The 13,526-nt window shown below is 48.1% G+C and overlaps 1 protein-coding gene across 3 annotated transcripts in view; it reads right to left on the bottom strand.

Moving 5' to 3' along the window:
- Window positions 1-13,526, bottom strand: part of LOC144155342 (uncharacterized) — a 217,029-nt gene that overhangs the window by 31,278 nt on the left and 172,225 nt on the right. For all 3 annotated transcript variants that reach the window (XM_077686707.1, XM_077686709.1, XM_077686708.1), the window contains exon 5: window positions 10,438-10,488. In XM_077686707.1, the coding sequence (XP_077542833.1) occupies window positions 10,438-10,488 (51 nt within the window). The remainder of the gene's footprint in view (window positions 1-10,437; window positions 10,489-13,526) is intronic.

Below are 13,526 nucleotides of genomic sequence, written 5' to 3'. Positions count from 1 at the left end.
GACATTCACCATTTCGACGAATGACTTCCGTATATGAAGCGCTTTTTTTTTTTCTGCACAAATAACCTGACGTGGCGAATTAGCAGAGCGGTACATTGCCTGCCTCTATTACAGCCTGCCTGACCGACCAGGGGTTACTTCCGGGCATCCAACTTCAGATTTTGTTTGAACCAAAAAAGATACGCCTCTGGACAAATCAACTATGACTACAAAACTGCTGTGAACTAATTAGAATATGCACGCATGCATTCCTCGCTGTCGTCTTCATTTTAATTGTAACTTTTTATTACATTTTACAGTCTTATCTATACCTCAAAAGTAAAAAAAGACGCGACGTTTGGCGTTAACGCGCCACGCATTTGAGGAAACATGGTGTTGTGCAGCATAAAAGATCCGCTAAGAGGAATCTTTACCCAAAGAGGTGGAAAAGTAAACTTTATACGTCAGGTTGCTTTAGGCATAATTTTTTTACGCTATTCACGCAGCGAATCAAGGGGGTGTCATAAATTCCACAACGAAGTTTAATATTTGCCCTTATCATCTTGTTCGTGCGATATAAAGCTATGACATCGGCTTTCAGGTACAAAGACCAAGGTTTAAAGGGAAAGTCCAACACTAATGTCAGGTACAAGGAGCAAGGTTTAAAGGGAAATTCCAACACTAATGTCAGGTACAAAGATCGAGGTTTTAAGGGAAGTCCAACACTGATGTCAGGTGATTAACCTCACCATGCGGAAGCAAGCGAGGCACTACTATTGAAGCTAAAAAAAGTGGCATGCGCCTCGAAGCTGCTCTTTTAAATTTTAGTTCACTTCCCACGTTGCTCACACATTCATACTGCACAAAGAGAATGCCGTAGATTGCCTAGAGTTGGCCTTTGTTGTTCCATAGCATCGGAAGCACTTTTCAGGCTACGAACCGCATGTTGTGGTCTTCTTATTTCGGTCTCATAAATTTACTCGAGCCGCAGCGAAGATTGCACGGGCTGGAACACTGACAAACAAACCCGGGCGCACTCGTCCAAAGGAAAAAAATAAAAGGCGCCCTTCGTGCATGCACCGTCGAGTAGCGCTACGCTTCTGCGCGGAAGTTCTTTCCGGTGGAACAAAAGTGCCGCCAACTAGCAAGGCCGCACCCGTCGCCTGACTCTGCAAATTCTGATTCACTTATCTGCAGCCAGTGTCCGGCAGGCGTCTGACCACGCAACTCCTGATGCCCTTCTTGCTGTCCTTTACCATTTCTTCTGAGTAACTTTTTTTGTTGTTGTGCCCCGCACTCCGCACCGGCGCTTATTGCCGTCTCTCCTCTCGGCCAGCGAGAAAGGCGGCCGATCGGAAACAATCGCGTTGGCTCCTCCCGACAATTGCATTTCGCGCCGCCCCGACTTTCGCCTGCTTGGCCGTGCCTCCTCCCGTTTGTTTCTGTTTAGGTCGCTTGCCGGCCTATGTCCTGTTGCTCCTCTCGTCGGCCGGCCTCTACATCGTACCATCCGTTTTTTTTTTTTTCTTGGTATGTCTTGTACGGCGCACCTGAGAGCAAGCCTACATCCCCAATCAGCGACAAATAGGTTACACGTCGGCGGTTTTTTCTTCCCCAGTGTGCGTCGGCGTGTCTTCTGGCGCCATGAATGCGCGTTTGCGTCCCATGAGGCCCAATACAATCATGCGCGCATCCAAAAGAACGGTGCCCAAAAATAAATGGCAAGGCCGGCCAAATGGGGCAATGGAAAATTGAATTGGTACAGCTAGCAAAACCAAACAGGCGGGTTCATTTAGACGTCAGTCACAGTTGTGCGATTCTTTAGGGGCCCACGACCGTCTTTGCCCCATGGAAACCAGTCTCTTGTAGCCGTGAAAAAACTTATCCGGTGTTGTATGTGTGTTTCTGAGCGACTTTTGCGCTTTGCCGTAATATTTGACAGTACGTTCTATTTTTTTGGTTTCTCTACGTGTTAGTTCAGGTTTCTTTTATTACTGTATGTAAGTTGTCATTTTGTGCTGTTCGATGTCTTTTTATTTTGTTCTGTGTCCTTCTTTTGCAGGTGCACTTTTTCCTCGGAAATCTGCCTTCCATAATGTCACAATCAGTTCTGTAAACAATTCCTAGCTTGTACTGGTCATTTGTTTTTGCACCCACCGCGGCAGCTCAGTGGCTAAGGCGCTGTGACGCTGAGCCTGCAGCGACGCGGGATCAATGCCGGCCGCGCCGTCTGCTTTTCTTACGGCGGCGAAAAACTAAAACGCCCGACTGTCGTGATTTCGGCGCCCAGTAAAAATTCCCACGTGTCCAAAATTATTCCGGGTGCCCCCACTACGGCCGCATCCTAGCCAAGATATAGCTTCGGAGCATTAAACCCCAACAGCGCAAAAAGCTCTTGGTTTTAAGTTTTCTATAACTCACTGATGGTGTCCGGCGCACGGCAAAACGCACTACAGGAAAGCCAACTTCACACAAGCGCCTCAAGCAAAAAAGGCTTCCAGCCGTCGGAATATAACCTCTCTCCCCTGCGTTATGAAGCCGACGTCTATGCGATTACGTAATTTTAAAGTGAAGCTTTCTTGGCAACCGTCTACACCAAGGGCACTGCAGGAAAGCCAACTGTCTCTGACGATGATTTTGATTGGGAGTGAAGTGAAAGATGGTTGAAACGCGAGGCTTTATCTGGACGAAAGCCAATGTGTCTTCAAAGTCCAAAATCAAAGTCCAAAATACCAATCTTCACGCCCAAAACTCGCTGCAGGAAAATCAACTTACACAATTGGTTTCCCCAAATACACACCAAGCGCAAATGCACTGTCAACCCCTTTTTCCTAGCCAATCCCCCGTGTGGGTACATGCCAAACATTTCAAAGGCATCATCATCATCAAAGCCCAAACTCAGGCGACAACGAACGAATCCCTCACGAGAATGGACTTTGATTCGACAAGGTTTGCGGCGGAAGGGAGCTTCGCGTTTCGACGATCTTTGCCGTTAGACGAAGGGGCTTTGATTTTTTTGTATACGCATCATGTACGAACCTATCGATCAGTGCGTTTAAGCAGCAAAAACAGCTTTTCTAAAGATCTAAATAATGGTCATCATACGTCGACGATCCGTGGTCCGTACGCTTATTTTGCTCCTTTTCAATGCAACGTGAAGCGTCATAACTTCTGTTACCTCATGAAACACGCACAGCATCCACAAGAAAAACGCTTTTCTTTTGGTGTGTATTCTATTTTTTTTTTTGCCTTAGTGGTCTCAATTTAGCGTAGTTCCACTAGCATGAAGAAAACTCACGTTAAATGGACAGTAAAGGAAAATTAGGGTTACCCCCCCCCCCCCACACACACACACACACACTTCTTTATTTAAGCGCAGAGATTGAACTTTCGCATGTTTCGCAGCGTCATTCGCGGAAGGGGTTTCGGTGCTTAGAAATAAACTATTAAAGCTGGTAGTTCATTTTTTGTTCATTTCCCACTTTTTGCTGTAAACTGGAGAGAAGAAATAGTTGTTGCAGATACATACTTGAAAAGCAAAGCGCGAACTTAGACAGGGACAAGGGAAGGGGGCGACACCAGCGCTTATATACTATCAACTGATTTGTTCATTTTCTCATGAGCCGTAGGTGACTTAAGTACGCCATGCGCACTGGACCTAGCTACCGCCACAGGGCACCACACCTCGCCCTTTTCTATTTTTTTCTCTACTAACCTCTTTCTTTTAGCAGCCACGCTTCTTTACTGCGATGCCTAATGAAGGATAAGTGAATGATTAGTAGTAGTAAAGTCCTTTATTGGGAAGGGACGGCTGGTTGGCCCGAGGGGGGTAATGGGAATAGCAGGGTGGGGGGGAGGGGGGGAGGATAAACACTTCTTGAATCTTCAAGGGCCGTGCAGGCAACTTCTAATTGAGGATCTAATTGTTCAGTTTGAGGGACCGAGTGGGTTGTAGGCCCCGGCTCACACTGATCGAGCCAGACCATTGTCGAGGGAAAAAGTGCCTAGCGCGGCGAGGAATCGGGGGGGGGGGGGGGGGGTCATGGTATGGGGGATTAGCTGTTAAAGAACTATTTGGGAGTGCATTTTCGAGAATATATCGATGGTCTGAGAATGCAGTGTAGTGCCAGATTAAATGGTTTAGGTCCGCGATAGAAGTCGCTGAACAGTGCGGACAACGGGGGGGTTGTGACATGACTAATGCACAGGGAGCCCCTTGTTTTTCTATAAAACGCTTAGGCTAACTCCCGTTTGGAGCGCTCGTGGTGTTTGAAAAGCCCACCCGTTTCTGAAAAACGCGGTTCACGCCCGCGACCGCGCAATGCAGACCTAGGAGCGTAAAAGGCCTTTCTTTCAAGGACGACCTGTGCTCTCTTAGTCGCAAATTAATGCATCGGCCGGTCTTGTCCACTACATCTGGACACAAGACATGGATATACAAAATACAGCAGTGGGAATACACTACACAAATGCATATCAATACAATAGAATGCATAAAGGTGTAGTAATATTTAGGTGGCACATGTCTGGAAGGTAGGCCGTTAGGCTACTGGTAATTCTAGTGGTGCCCGCTCACCGCCTACACAGGCCTGAAAAGGATGCTTCATGTTATGAAATAATTCTTATCTGTTGATTATTTTTATTCGCTGTCATTTACGGAAAGCGAAAGGGGGGGGGGGGGGGGGGAGGAGTCATTGGTGTGTCATCATATCATATTTTTATTGGACATTATCGCTACCACCCAATAAGCTTATTTTTTTCATTTGGAAACATTATGTGATTAAAATTACTGTAACTGAATAGTTGTTCTGCAACGTCGCAGCGAAATCAGTTTTGCCGAACTATAACAAGGACTAAAAGCTTCGATCGTGGCCCGACATTCGGTACTTAGCGGTAAGCGCTCTGTTTATAGACTTGCCCATGTCGCGAACGTGCCAGAAGCAAACGTAAACGGACTTTTTAGCAAAAGTGCACATGACTGAAGAACCTAAATATTATGCTTATCTCATAAAAAAAAAACGGCATTTTCGCCTCCGCAAGAACTGCCAGCCACGCCCGTCATTCAGAGTTACATTATCGCTATTTCCCTTTCTCGGCAACCTCGGAAGTCGTGAGGTCAACAACTTCCAAAGTTTTTCCCGGGAAAAGCAAGGTTCAGGAACTGCGTACAATTAGCAAAACAAGGGCCTCCTTACCAGCCAGCCAGTTCACTCACTACACATTCAGGGGTAACACCAAGTTGCCATTCAGTTCCCCGTACCTATCAGTTCGCAATAGACTCGTGAAGGGCCGGGCTTTTATTGCAGACCATTTGTAATTGACTGGAGTAGTGCACGTCGGGAGAAAATGCTCGTTATAAGTGGGTAAGAACAACTGCATAAAGAGAAAAGATGCAAAGGCGAGGTGAAACGAACCAAATTAATAAAGCTACGAAAAAAAGGAGATCGTTATGGATGCCCATTAAAGACGGCCAGTACGGCGCTCATTAGTGTCTTGGGAGATCGTCCGATGAATATCGTTGCCCATTGTCTGCGGGCGGAGTGTTTTTGACGTTCTGTCCCCGTGAAATTCCATGTTTTTGTTCTTGTGTCTTACCTCACGCCTTAAAATGAAACCAGGGCGGCCACAATTCACTCAGTACTTCTTTTGCAACAAATTTTAAAGAATTATAATTTCTGCCAGAGTGAGGTACTTTCGTGGACCGTAGGCGCCTTTTATTTATATTAAAAAACAAGCAATAAAGGTGAAAAAAGAAACGGTGGCTGCTTTATTTAGTATGTGCACGTAGCGGAATTCCTGACGTCACGTCTCCAGAATTTTAACGAATTAGATCCATTTTTTGCCGTTCTTAATATAGATCTATTGCCTTAAGTTGTCCACCTAACGGATGTCTGCCGTCCAGGTAAACCAGGTAAAACGTAACAACGTCTGCTTTGATGTGAGTAGGTCCTCGTTTCTGCCGATATACAATGTCTGCCACCAAAAGCGTCGTGATACTGCGTGAGCTAGAAGTATTCAGATGAGGGAAATTGGCTCAGTGTTTTGCTATGGTGAAGTGCGGAAGTTATTAAAAATAGTCATAAACTCAACGCTAGGCAAATACATAGTTTTTATATTCGTCCAGCCTTAACGTACTACTATAATTAGGACGGACTATAAAAAAATACCGAATTGACTTTTCTCATCTACATTGTTTATATAAGCGGCGTGCAGAAGGAACAAAGATATTCTTTAAGTCATATTTTACTTCCACTCTGTCAGGCATTTTTAACAACTGTTGAATTGCGAGAATGTGCGGTAAACATGCTGGTAGTAGCTTGTAATTTTAAAATGGTCGTTTGCGTGCTGTGCCTTTGGAAGCGAAAATAAATTAGCGGCAGTGTACTAAGGCGACAATGCCACCGCTGCGGCTCCACCGCCTCAACAAGAAGTAAAAGAAAGTGAACCTAATAAAATAACCTGCATTAAGCGTTCCTTTTTACCGTCGCATCATATTTAAAATTGTAGTCGCTTTTGCTGGTTTGTAAGGGAGGATCTAGCTGCTCTTCACGCCACACGACGCTCGTTCTTTTTTCGCCCAAATAACACGGCATCCGGGGAGGGAACAAAGTAAAGAGCACGGTGTAAGAAGAAATATTCTTACACCGTGGTAAAGAGCCACAGTGCGCCAGTCAGCACTGGTCACGCCGCGAGGCACGCCAACGGGCGTTTCCCACCGTCGCTCAGTCGCATCCGAACGTTTCTCACAATTTGAGCGCTGCCAACAGACGCAACGAAAGCCTGTACCTCACTCGTTCATTCTTCGTCTAGCGTAAGACAAAGACCTGCCAGTGCCGATACTCTTCTGAAATTGCGCACTAACCAAGGGCGTACGGGCAGGCAGTCGTGTCGCCGTCGCTCGCTAACCTCGTCGTCCGGGCGCCCTCTGGTGGCGAAAGGGAGCAACCGCGCGGCGCAGCGGAGCGCGAGCGGGGGGCGTCGCGGGCGGTGACAGCGATTTGTTGGCGCCCGTCGTCCCACGAGGGTCGCCGCAGCAGCGCGGGCGCCGAGCCGCCTCCAAGCCCCGGCCTCATGAAAGTCAATGAACGTGCGGTGGCAAGCTTTGTCGGGCGTGCTGTGACGACATCGGGTAATCAAAAAGCTCAGGTCGGAGCGAGTACCGCGGGACACCCTTCGGGGACACGTCCCCCTTCCTCTGCCTCCCCCCGATGACCCCGCTTATCGGCGCCGCGACAACTGTGTACGCCGCCCCTCCCCGGCTTTTACGCGTACGGGGAACTGCGTTTGTAAAACAAAACGCACCCGCCCGGACCAATTCACGCCGATAACGGTGAAAGAAGCCCGACAGAATGCGGCCGAGTTAACCGCACCGTTTCGCGGTGAGAAGCAGATGACACAGGCGGGCCTCGAACTCGCTCGACTGAGGGGATGGGGACAGAAATTTGCAAGTTACCTAGCCGGAATACGGATGGGACTTGAGAGCAAAAAGTCAGGGAGCCCCGCGCAAGAAGCGCGGACAGGATCGCGCACCGGCACGCTGTCACGACCTTCTTGTCGGCTGAGCGAGCAGCTGTAGGGGCGCCGTGCTGTCGACCGCCGCGTACATGACTGCCGCAGCGTGCGAATCCGCTTCATTCCGTTTGTGCGCAACTCACGTGAACCGGTCTAACCAATTGAAGGCGGCTCCAAGTGTATTTCTTGCGAAGCCTGTGTTCACCACTTTTACTTCCGTGCGCGGATATGATAGGTGAATGCATGGCAAACTGTGCAGGGTGAAAACCACGCACGGTACGACGCTGTTAAGCGAGAATATGGTCAGCATTTTAAGAGCTCTTAGGGGAACACTACTCGTTCAGAAAAAAACCTTTTAGCGCCCTAGATGTGTACACGTAATTCCCAGCTAGCACCAACGATCAAACATTTGCGAGGCAAGAAAAAGATTTGAAAACGGTTCTATGAGCCCAGGTCAAGGGCCTGGAAACACGTACGTTCGGTATGCCGGTAAAATAGATTTTTTTTTTCAGTTAAGTCAGTCTAAAAGCTAATACTGGAGGAATATAGCGGTTATAATCCAGTTGTAAAATATTTCACATGAAATACGCTTGCGAAATTTTGTGTGACTAAAATATTAGTTGCCGCAGGACTTTGCTAAACTTTTCTTGTGTGCTTATACCATTTAGGCCATTGTCGCGGTTTCGAATACTCAGTAACGTGGTTCAATAAAAGGCTCGTGCGTGAACGCAGTCTTTCCTTCTCAAACAGCTTTGCAGTATAACTCAATGGGATTTCGTGCATAATACTTCGAATAAACTGTCGTATAGCGTATTAGAGCACGACGAAGAGCAGTATAGAACAGGTGACATGCGAGACATGAGCTAAACCCAGAGAGCACAAACAGGAGTAAGGCCGTAGCACTAACGTTGGTTCCGGTACTTTTGGCAAAGAAAAAAAAATGTTAAGCCGTCTTACGGGTGCTTAACTTAACTGTGACCAAAAGTTAGTCTATAACAAAATACAGCCAATCGCTTAAGCGAAAGCGGGGATAAACTACGACAAGAACTTCCTATGCGTACCTGATAATCCAAGGGATCACAAAGCGACATTATCATGTTTAAAACGGCAACCGCCTATTCGGGAGATTTAATGCGGCCTTGTTTATTCTTGTCTGCCCGAAAGCCCAACATACGAAGTTTTATAATGAAACACATATGAGTACAGTGTAGACGTTTATTTTAGCGCGGATGATGTCCATTCACTCTTAAAATTAGATGCCATCTTCAGACTGACTATCGGTATCTTATTTACGCCAATATAATTTACTGTATAGAAAAGGCACACGAAACGTCATATGAGGCCGTCAGACTTGGCTGCCTCTATTTTCAAGCGAAACTTCTTATGTCTCAGTGGCGACATCTGTGCGCACCCCAAAATGCACTGCAGTAAAGCCAACTTTCTCTGACGATGACGACGATCGCCAGTGAAGTGAAAAAAAAAAAAAAAAACGCTTCCTGTGGTCGGAATCGAACCTCAGTCCCTCGGGTTATGAAGCCGATGTCTATCCAACTGCGCCATCCTTTTTTTTATTACATGGGAGAATACGCTCAAACGTGACAGTCAAGCAAACAAACGATTCATTGAAGTTAGTAAAAGCACAAATACACCAAATTCAGGCAAGCACACACAATCGTTCAAAAGAGGGAACCAGTCAGGTGGTCGGCCAAGCGAACTATACACACTACGTACAAATTTCACAGTTTGATTGCGCCATTCCGACATGGTCGAAGCAGTTTGGATTTTGAAGAGTGGTGCATGGACGTGCAAAATTAGAAAATCTGTGGTTGATTCCTCTGTCATAGGAATCGGTAAAACACGAAAGTGACATGTGCAGCGAAATCTGCAGCTGAGCATGACTTGCGGGTGGGCGGCTGTCTTGTGGGTGTGCTTGGCCAGCGACGTCCTGCTGGCGGGGTCACTTCGGCAAAGGTGTACTGGCGTCATTTCCATGACAGATATGACGTCAGTGAAATCTTGGTGTATACCGGCATGAAACCATTTCGTGTTAAAATATAAAACCCGAAAACGAACAACTCAAAGTATAACGTATCCTTTTGTACTAAAGGTTGCTTCCCCTCAAGAAGACCCTGTATGCAGAGGTGCACCCTTTACAGGCCGCTTGCTTCGTTGCACTGGCATCACTTACGTGACAGGTATGACGTGAGTGATATCTTCGTGAATCCCGGAATGAAACACTTTCGTGTTAAAATTATGCACCCCTCCGTGTAACGACGACGATGGTTGAACACTAAGCTTTCTTTATGCGAAATCAAATGGCGAAGGGTCAAAGTCAAAGCCGCTGCGATCGGAAGTTCAAACTGCGTGTGAGTCCAAGTCAACGCTTAGCGAGTCAAAGTCCAAACCCTCTAAGAGTCAAAGCCCAAGCACAGACGACAAACAAGGTATCTCTCACAAGAAAGCTCATCGCGTTCAACCATCGTCGCCGTTCGACGGAGGGGTGCATGATTTTTTCCTACCTCGATGCCAGCATCTTTGCAATTTGCAACGATTTTTTATGGTATCTTAAAGAAGGCGTACAATAAAATCATCACGGAACTGAAGAAAGCGATTCTATGACGTAACAATGTTTTTTTTCTACTTAACGTAAACATTTTTTTGATTAAAAAAATCATTCGTACTACTTGAGTATGCAGGCTCGATTTTTTTTTCGTCCTAATAACTTGAGTATCCTAGCGCAGAATATTTTTTTGCGTCTGACCTGACCATGACAGGACACTTTTCCGATTATATACAGCCTACAAATCTCAAGTGCCAGGTATGTGCATATAGAAACACGCATGCACTGTTTTTGAAAATTAGGAGATTTTCTCTGAGACGTCAGCCGTCAATGTAAAATCCATTAGTGCCCAGGTCACAGAGAAATGTTTAGAAATATGCCTTTACCTTGTGCTTGAGTTGGAGACGGTGATCCCCATGCGGCCTTGTAGGACGTCTCTGAAAGGATGAAACACAAGTATAAAATTAGTGTCCGGGTATAGTGCGGCAGGGTCGAGATGCACTCGCTTCACGGGTCGAGTGCTGCCTTACTGCGGTAGCACCCTCAAATCAAAGAAAAGATAAGAAAAAAAGAAACGCGTCGAACTCTGTGTCGTTCAACTGTATACGATAAGAAATACTTCACAAATATCCGCTGCTTTTCCTTTCTTTTACATGTGGGTCATATTTTTCCGGATTTACGTGTCCTTTTTTCATGAGAACGCTTCTCGGCTGGCCGACACCTTCTCTTGCGTACCTTTTGCGGTTACCCTCCTTGGTGCCAGACAAAGAATCAACATCTCAAGAGCAGTCCGTATGCGCGAGCCATTATGTGAACCTGGCCTCCGTTTTCTGCAGATATTTACACAGCTTTGTGTTTCTGTTCACAGTCCCCACAGTTGTTAACGAGTTTTACCAGAAGAGCTGTTTAAGCTTGTAGTTCCGCCGTATAGCGTTACCAGAAAAACAGAGTAAGAAAAAATACCGAGCACACATGAGAGTGCGCCTTGTGAGGAGCATCCGGCGTCGGCCAGGCTTGCGCGTGGGCTTGCGCCACGTGAGGAACCCACAAAAAAATACAAAGAAAAAATATCGAGCGCACGTGAGCGTGCGCCTCGTGAGGAGCGCCCGGTGCCGGGCAGCTCGACCTTCGGGAGCCGTCTGCCCAACGTTTCTGGCGTTATCTCTCGCGGCCTCTCCTACTCGCCAGTTCACGTGCGTTCACGCCTGAAGTGGGGAGCACAGACGCCGAGTTCGCGAAGTCGGTTGCCGCGGGTTCTAGCTCGTGCTAACGCGGTCCACTTTCGGAGAGATGTGAAAGCCTGCGGGAAAAATGATCCGGGCCTGCCAGTCATTGAGAACTTCCAGCGGCAAGTTCGGAAATCCGTGTGGATTTACGTATTACGAATTAAGTTCGGAACTACGTCAGCAAGCAGACTAGTTTCCAGGTAGTTTCGGAGGTAGTGAAACTTGTCGGTGGTGGTTAGAGCCTGGTTGGTGTTGACTGCGCCGTTGAATTGCTCCCAAAACGACGTCTATCTACACACGTCCCCATAAAAAGGCTGGATGGTGAGCACTGATGGACGAGGTCCAGAGATCTGGGATGGAAACGTCGTTGGGGCATGCAGCGTATTAATCGCCCCCGAGAGGCAGCCTGCACCGTTCTGCTGACGTTGAGGTCCTCCAGGCGCCACTGAAGACGAGTCAGAGTCTCGAGCGTCTGGTCGTCGTAGTGCGCTGCAGACTCGTAATCCTTCGCGAGCTCCTCGACCGGAATCACGTCCTCGACCTGGACGTCGATCTTGCGAAGGTCCTCGCGGCTGGCCATGAGCTTGTCCACTACCTTTCGGAGCGCTATTCGGTCAGAGCAGCCGCTCTCGATGAGGGCTGTCACCTCGGTCAAAATCTTCGTTGCTTGGGTTCGCCTGGCGGCGCGTTTCGCTTTCAGCCGGTCCATCGATGAGTGAAAATTTCCGGCTCACCGGCTTGGGAGTCATTCAGGTCCACGCGTTGTCTCCCTGGGCGCAGTTCCAAGGAGGACGAAGCTGCTTTGGCGACCGTTTCCAGAACACACTCGTCGTCGCCGTCGCTCGTTGTCCACGTCGTTGGGAGCCGCTGGTTACCCTTGAGTATCGGCACCAAATGTTGCGGAACGACCACCTCGTTGCGGTTGAGCCGCCAGTGAACGGAGCCGTGAGACACCCTGCTGGAACGTCTTTTAATGGCGATGACGGACGTACAAATGACGATAGTGTGCCGGTATGTGCCAGGAGCGTCATCTTTTACAATTCACACCAAAGCCTTTTCTGAGCGACTGCGCCTCGGAGGGGCCTGTTCGCCGCGACAGCGCCGCATGCGGAAACGCTAGCGCGCCGCTAATCGTCGGTGGAAATCTTCCATTACTGTCGGGAGCGAGTATGTTGTGTTTGGGACCCCCTATCTGGTCTTCGAACGCCTATTCTAAAACTGACGTGCCGACGCGAGCAGGGTCGACGCGAGGTGCACGGCCGCCGGGCAGTTTCAGCGGGCCGACCGCCGACCGACCCTGCTCGGCAGTTGTAGGAGGAGCCTGCGCGTCGTCTGCTAAAAAGAAGCGTGACGTACCGCCGAGCAGAGCCAGTTGCTGCGCGCATCTTGAAACTGCAAGGGTATTGCCCTGTTTCTCTAGGTGGTCTTGCGCCTGGTCGGGGACGTCATAGCTTCCGCAGTGCTTTGGAGGCGCGATGAGAGGGAGAATCTCCAGGCCTTATTGTTGGCCCTTTTTAATGAACGATAACTGGGCGAATAACGCTTTTAAACCATTTTTGCGGCAGGACGTTCCTTGATAGTACTCCAGCGATTACGCAAGTAAAATCGCAACCTTTGGAGCATTGTTTAAAACCCCTTTAAACACCACAATCAATCAAATCAAACAAACAATAGTAACGCCCAGCGGGTCTTGTGTACTCAGGAAATGGTAGATATTGAATGATGACATGCAGGCGCATATATATGCGACAGCGGGTTCGGAGTTTCCCGCAAGGTTTAGTGTCCATGGGTCAGCAAGCCAATACCCATCGGCATTGCCATACATCGTCCCATTGGTGCTGTCGGTGATGGGACGGAATGTTGCGGAGAAGAAAGAAAGATAAACACGAAATAGGCTACCACATGGTGATGGGAATAACGTTTCATGGCGCTGGTTTTTTTTTTAAAAAAGCGAGAAAAGGAAAATGGGTGGCAATTTTTCCCTCCAGAATGTCGCGGGAAAGCACCCCGCATACCTGGGGAGCTGGTTAGCCCGCTATCCGACTGCTCTTGGGAAGGGAATTTAGAGGGCGCCGGAGGAGGGCGAGTGATAAGTAGATACTGGAACGCCGCAGGTATAGGAGTGTGCTGTATAGCATATATATGGTATACATGTGGTGGAGGATGGTAGTATCGATGCAGGTATGCGCGCATCTGGGAGGCTGAGTGGCGGGAGGGAGTTCAGTGGTAGTGTGGTCCAGACAGGCCTT

This window comes from Haemaphysalis longicornis, unplaced genomic scaffold (genome assembly GCF_048455015.1).
Source record: "Haemaphysalis longicornis isolate Haplotype H1 unplaced genomic scaffold, Haemaphysalis longicornis Haplotype H1 scaffold_1, whole genome shotgun sequence".
NCBI classification, from domain to species: Eukaryota; Metazoa; Arthropoda; class Arachnida; order Ixodida; family Ixodidae; genus Haemaphysalis; species Haemaphysalis longicornis.
This window is presented reverse-complemented; position numbering and strand designations above follow the sequence as displayed.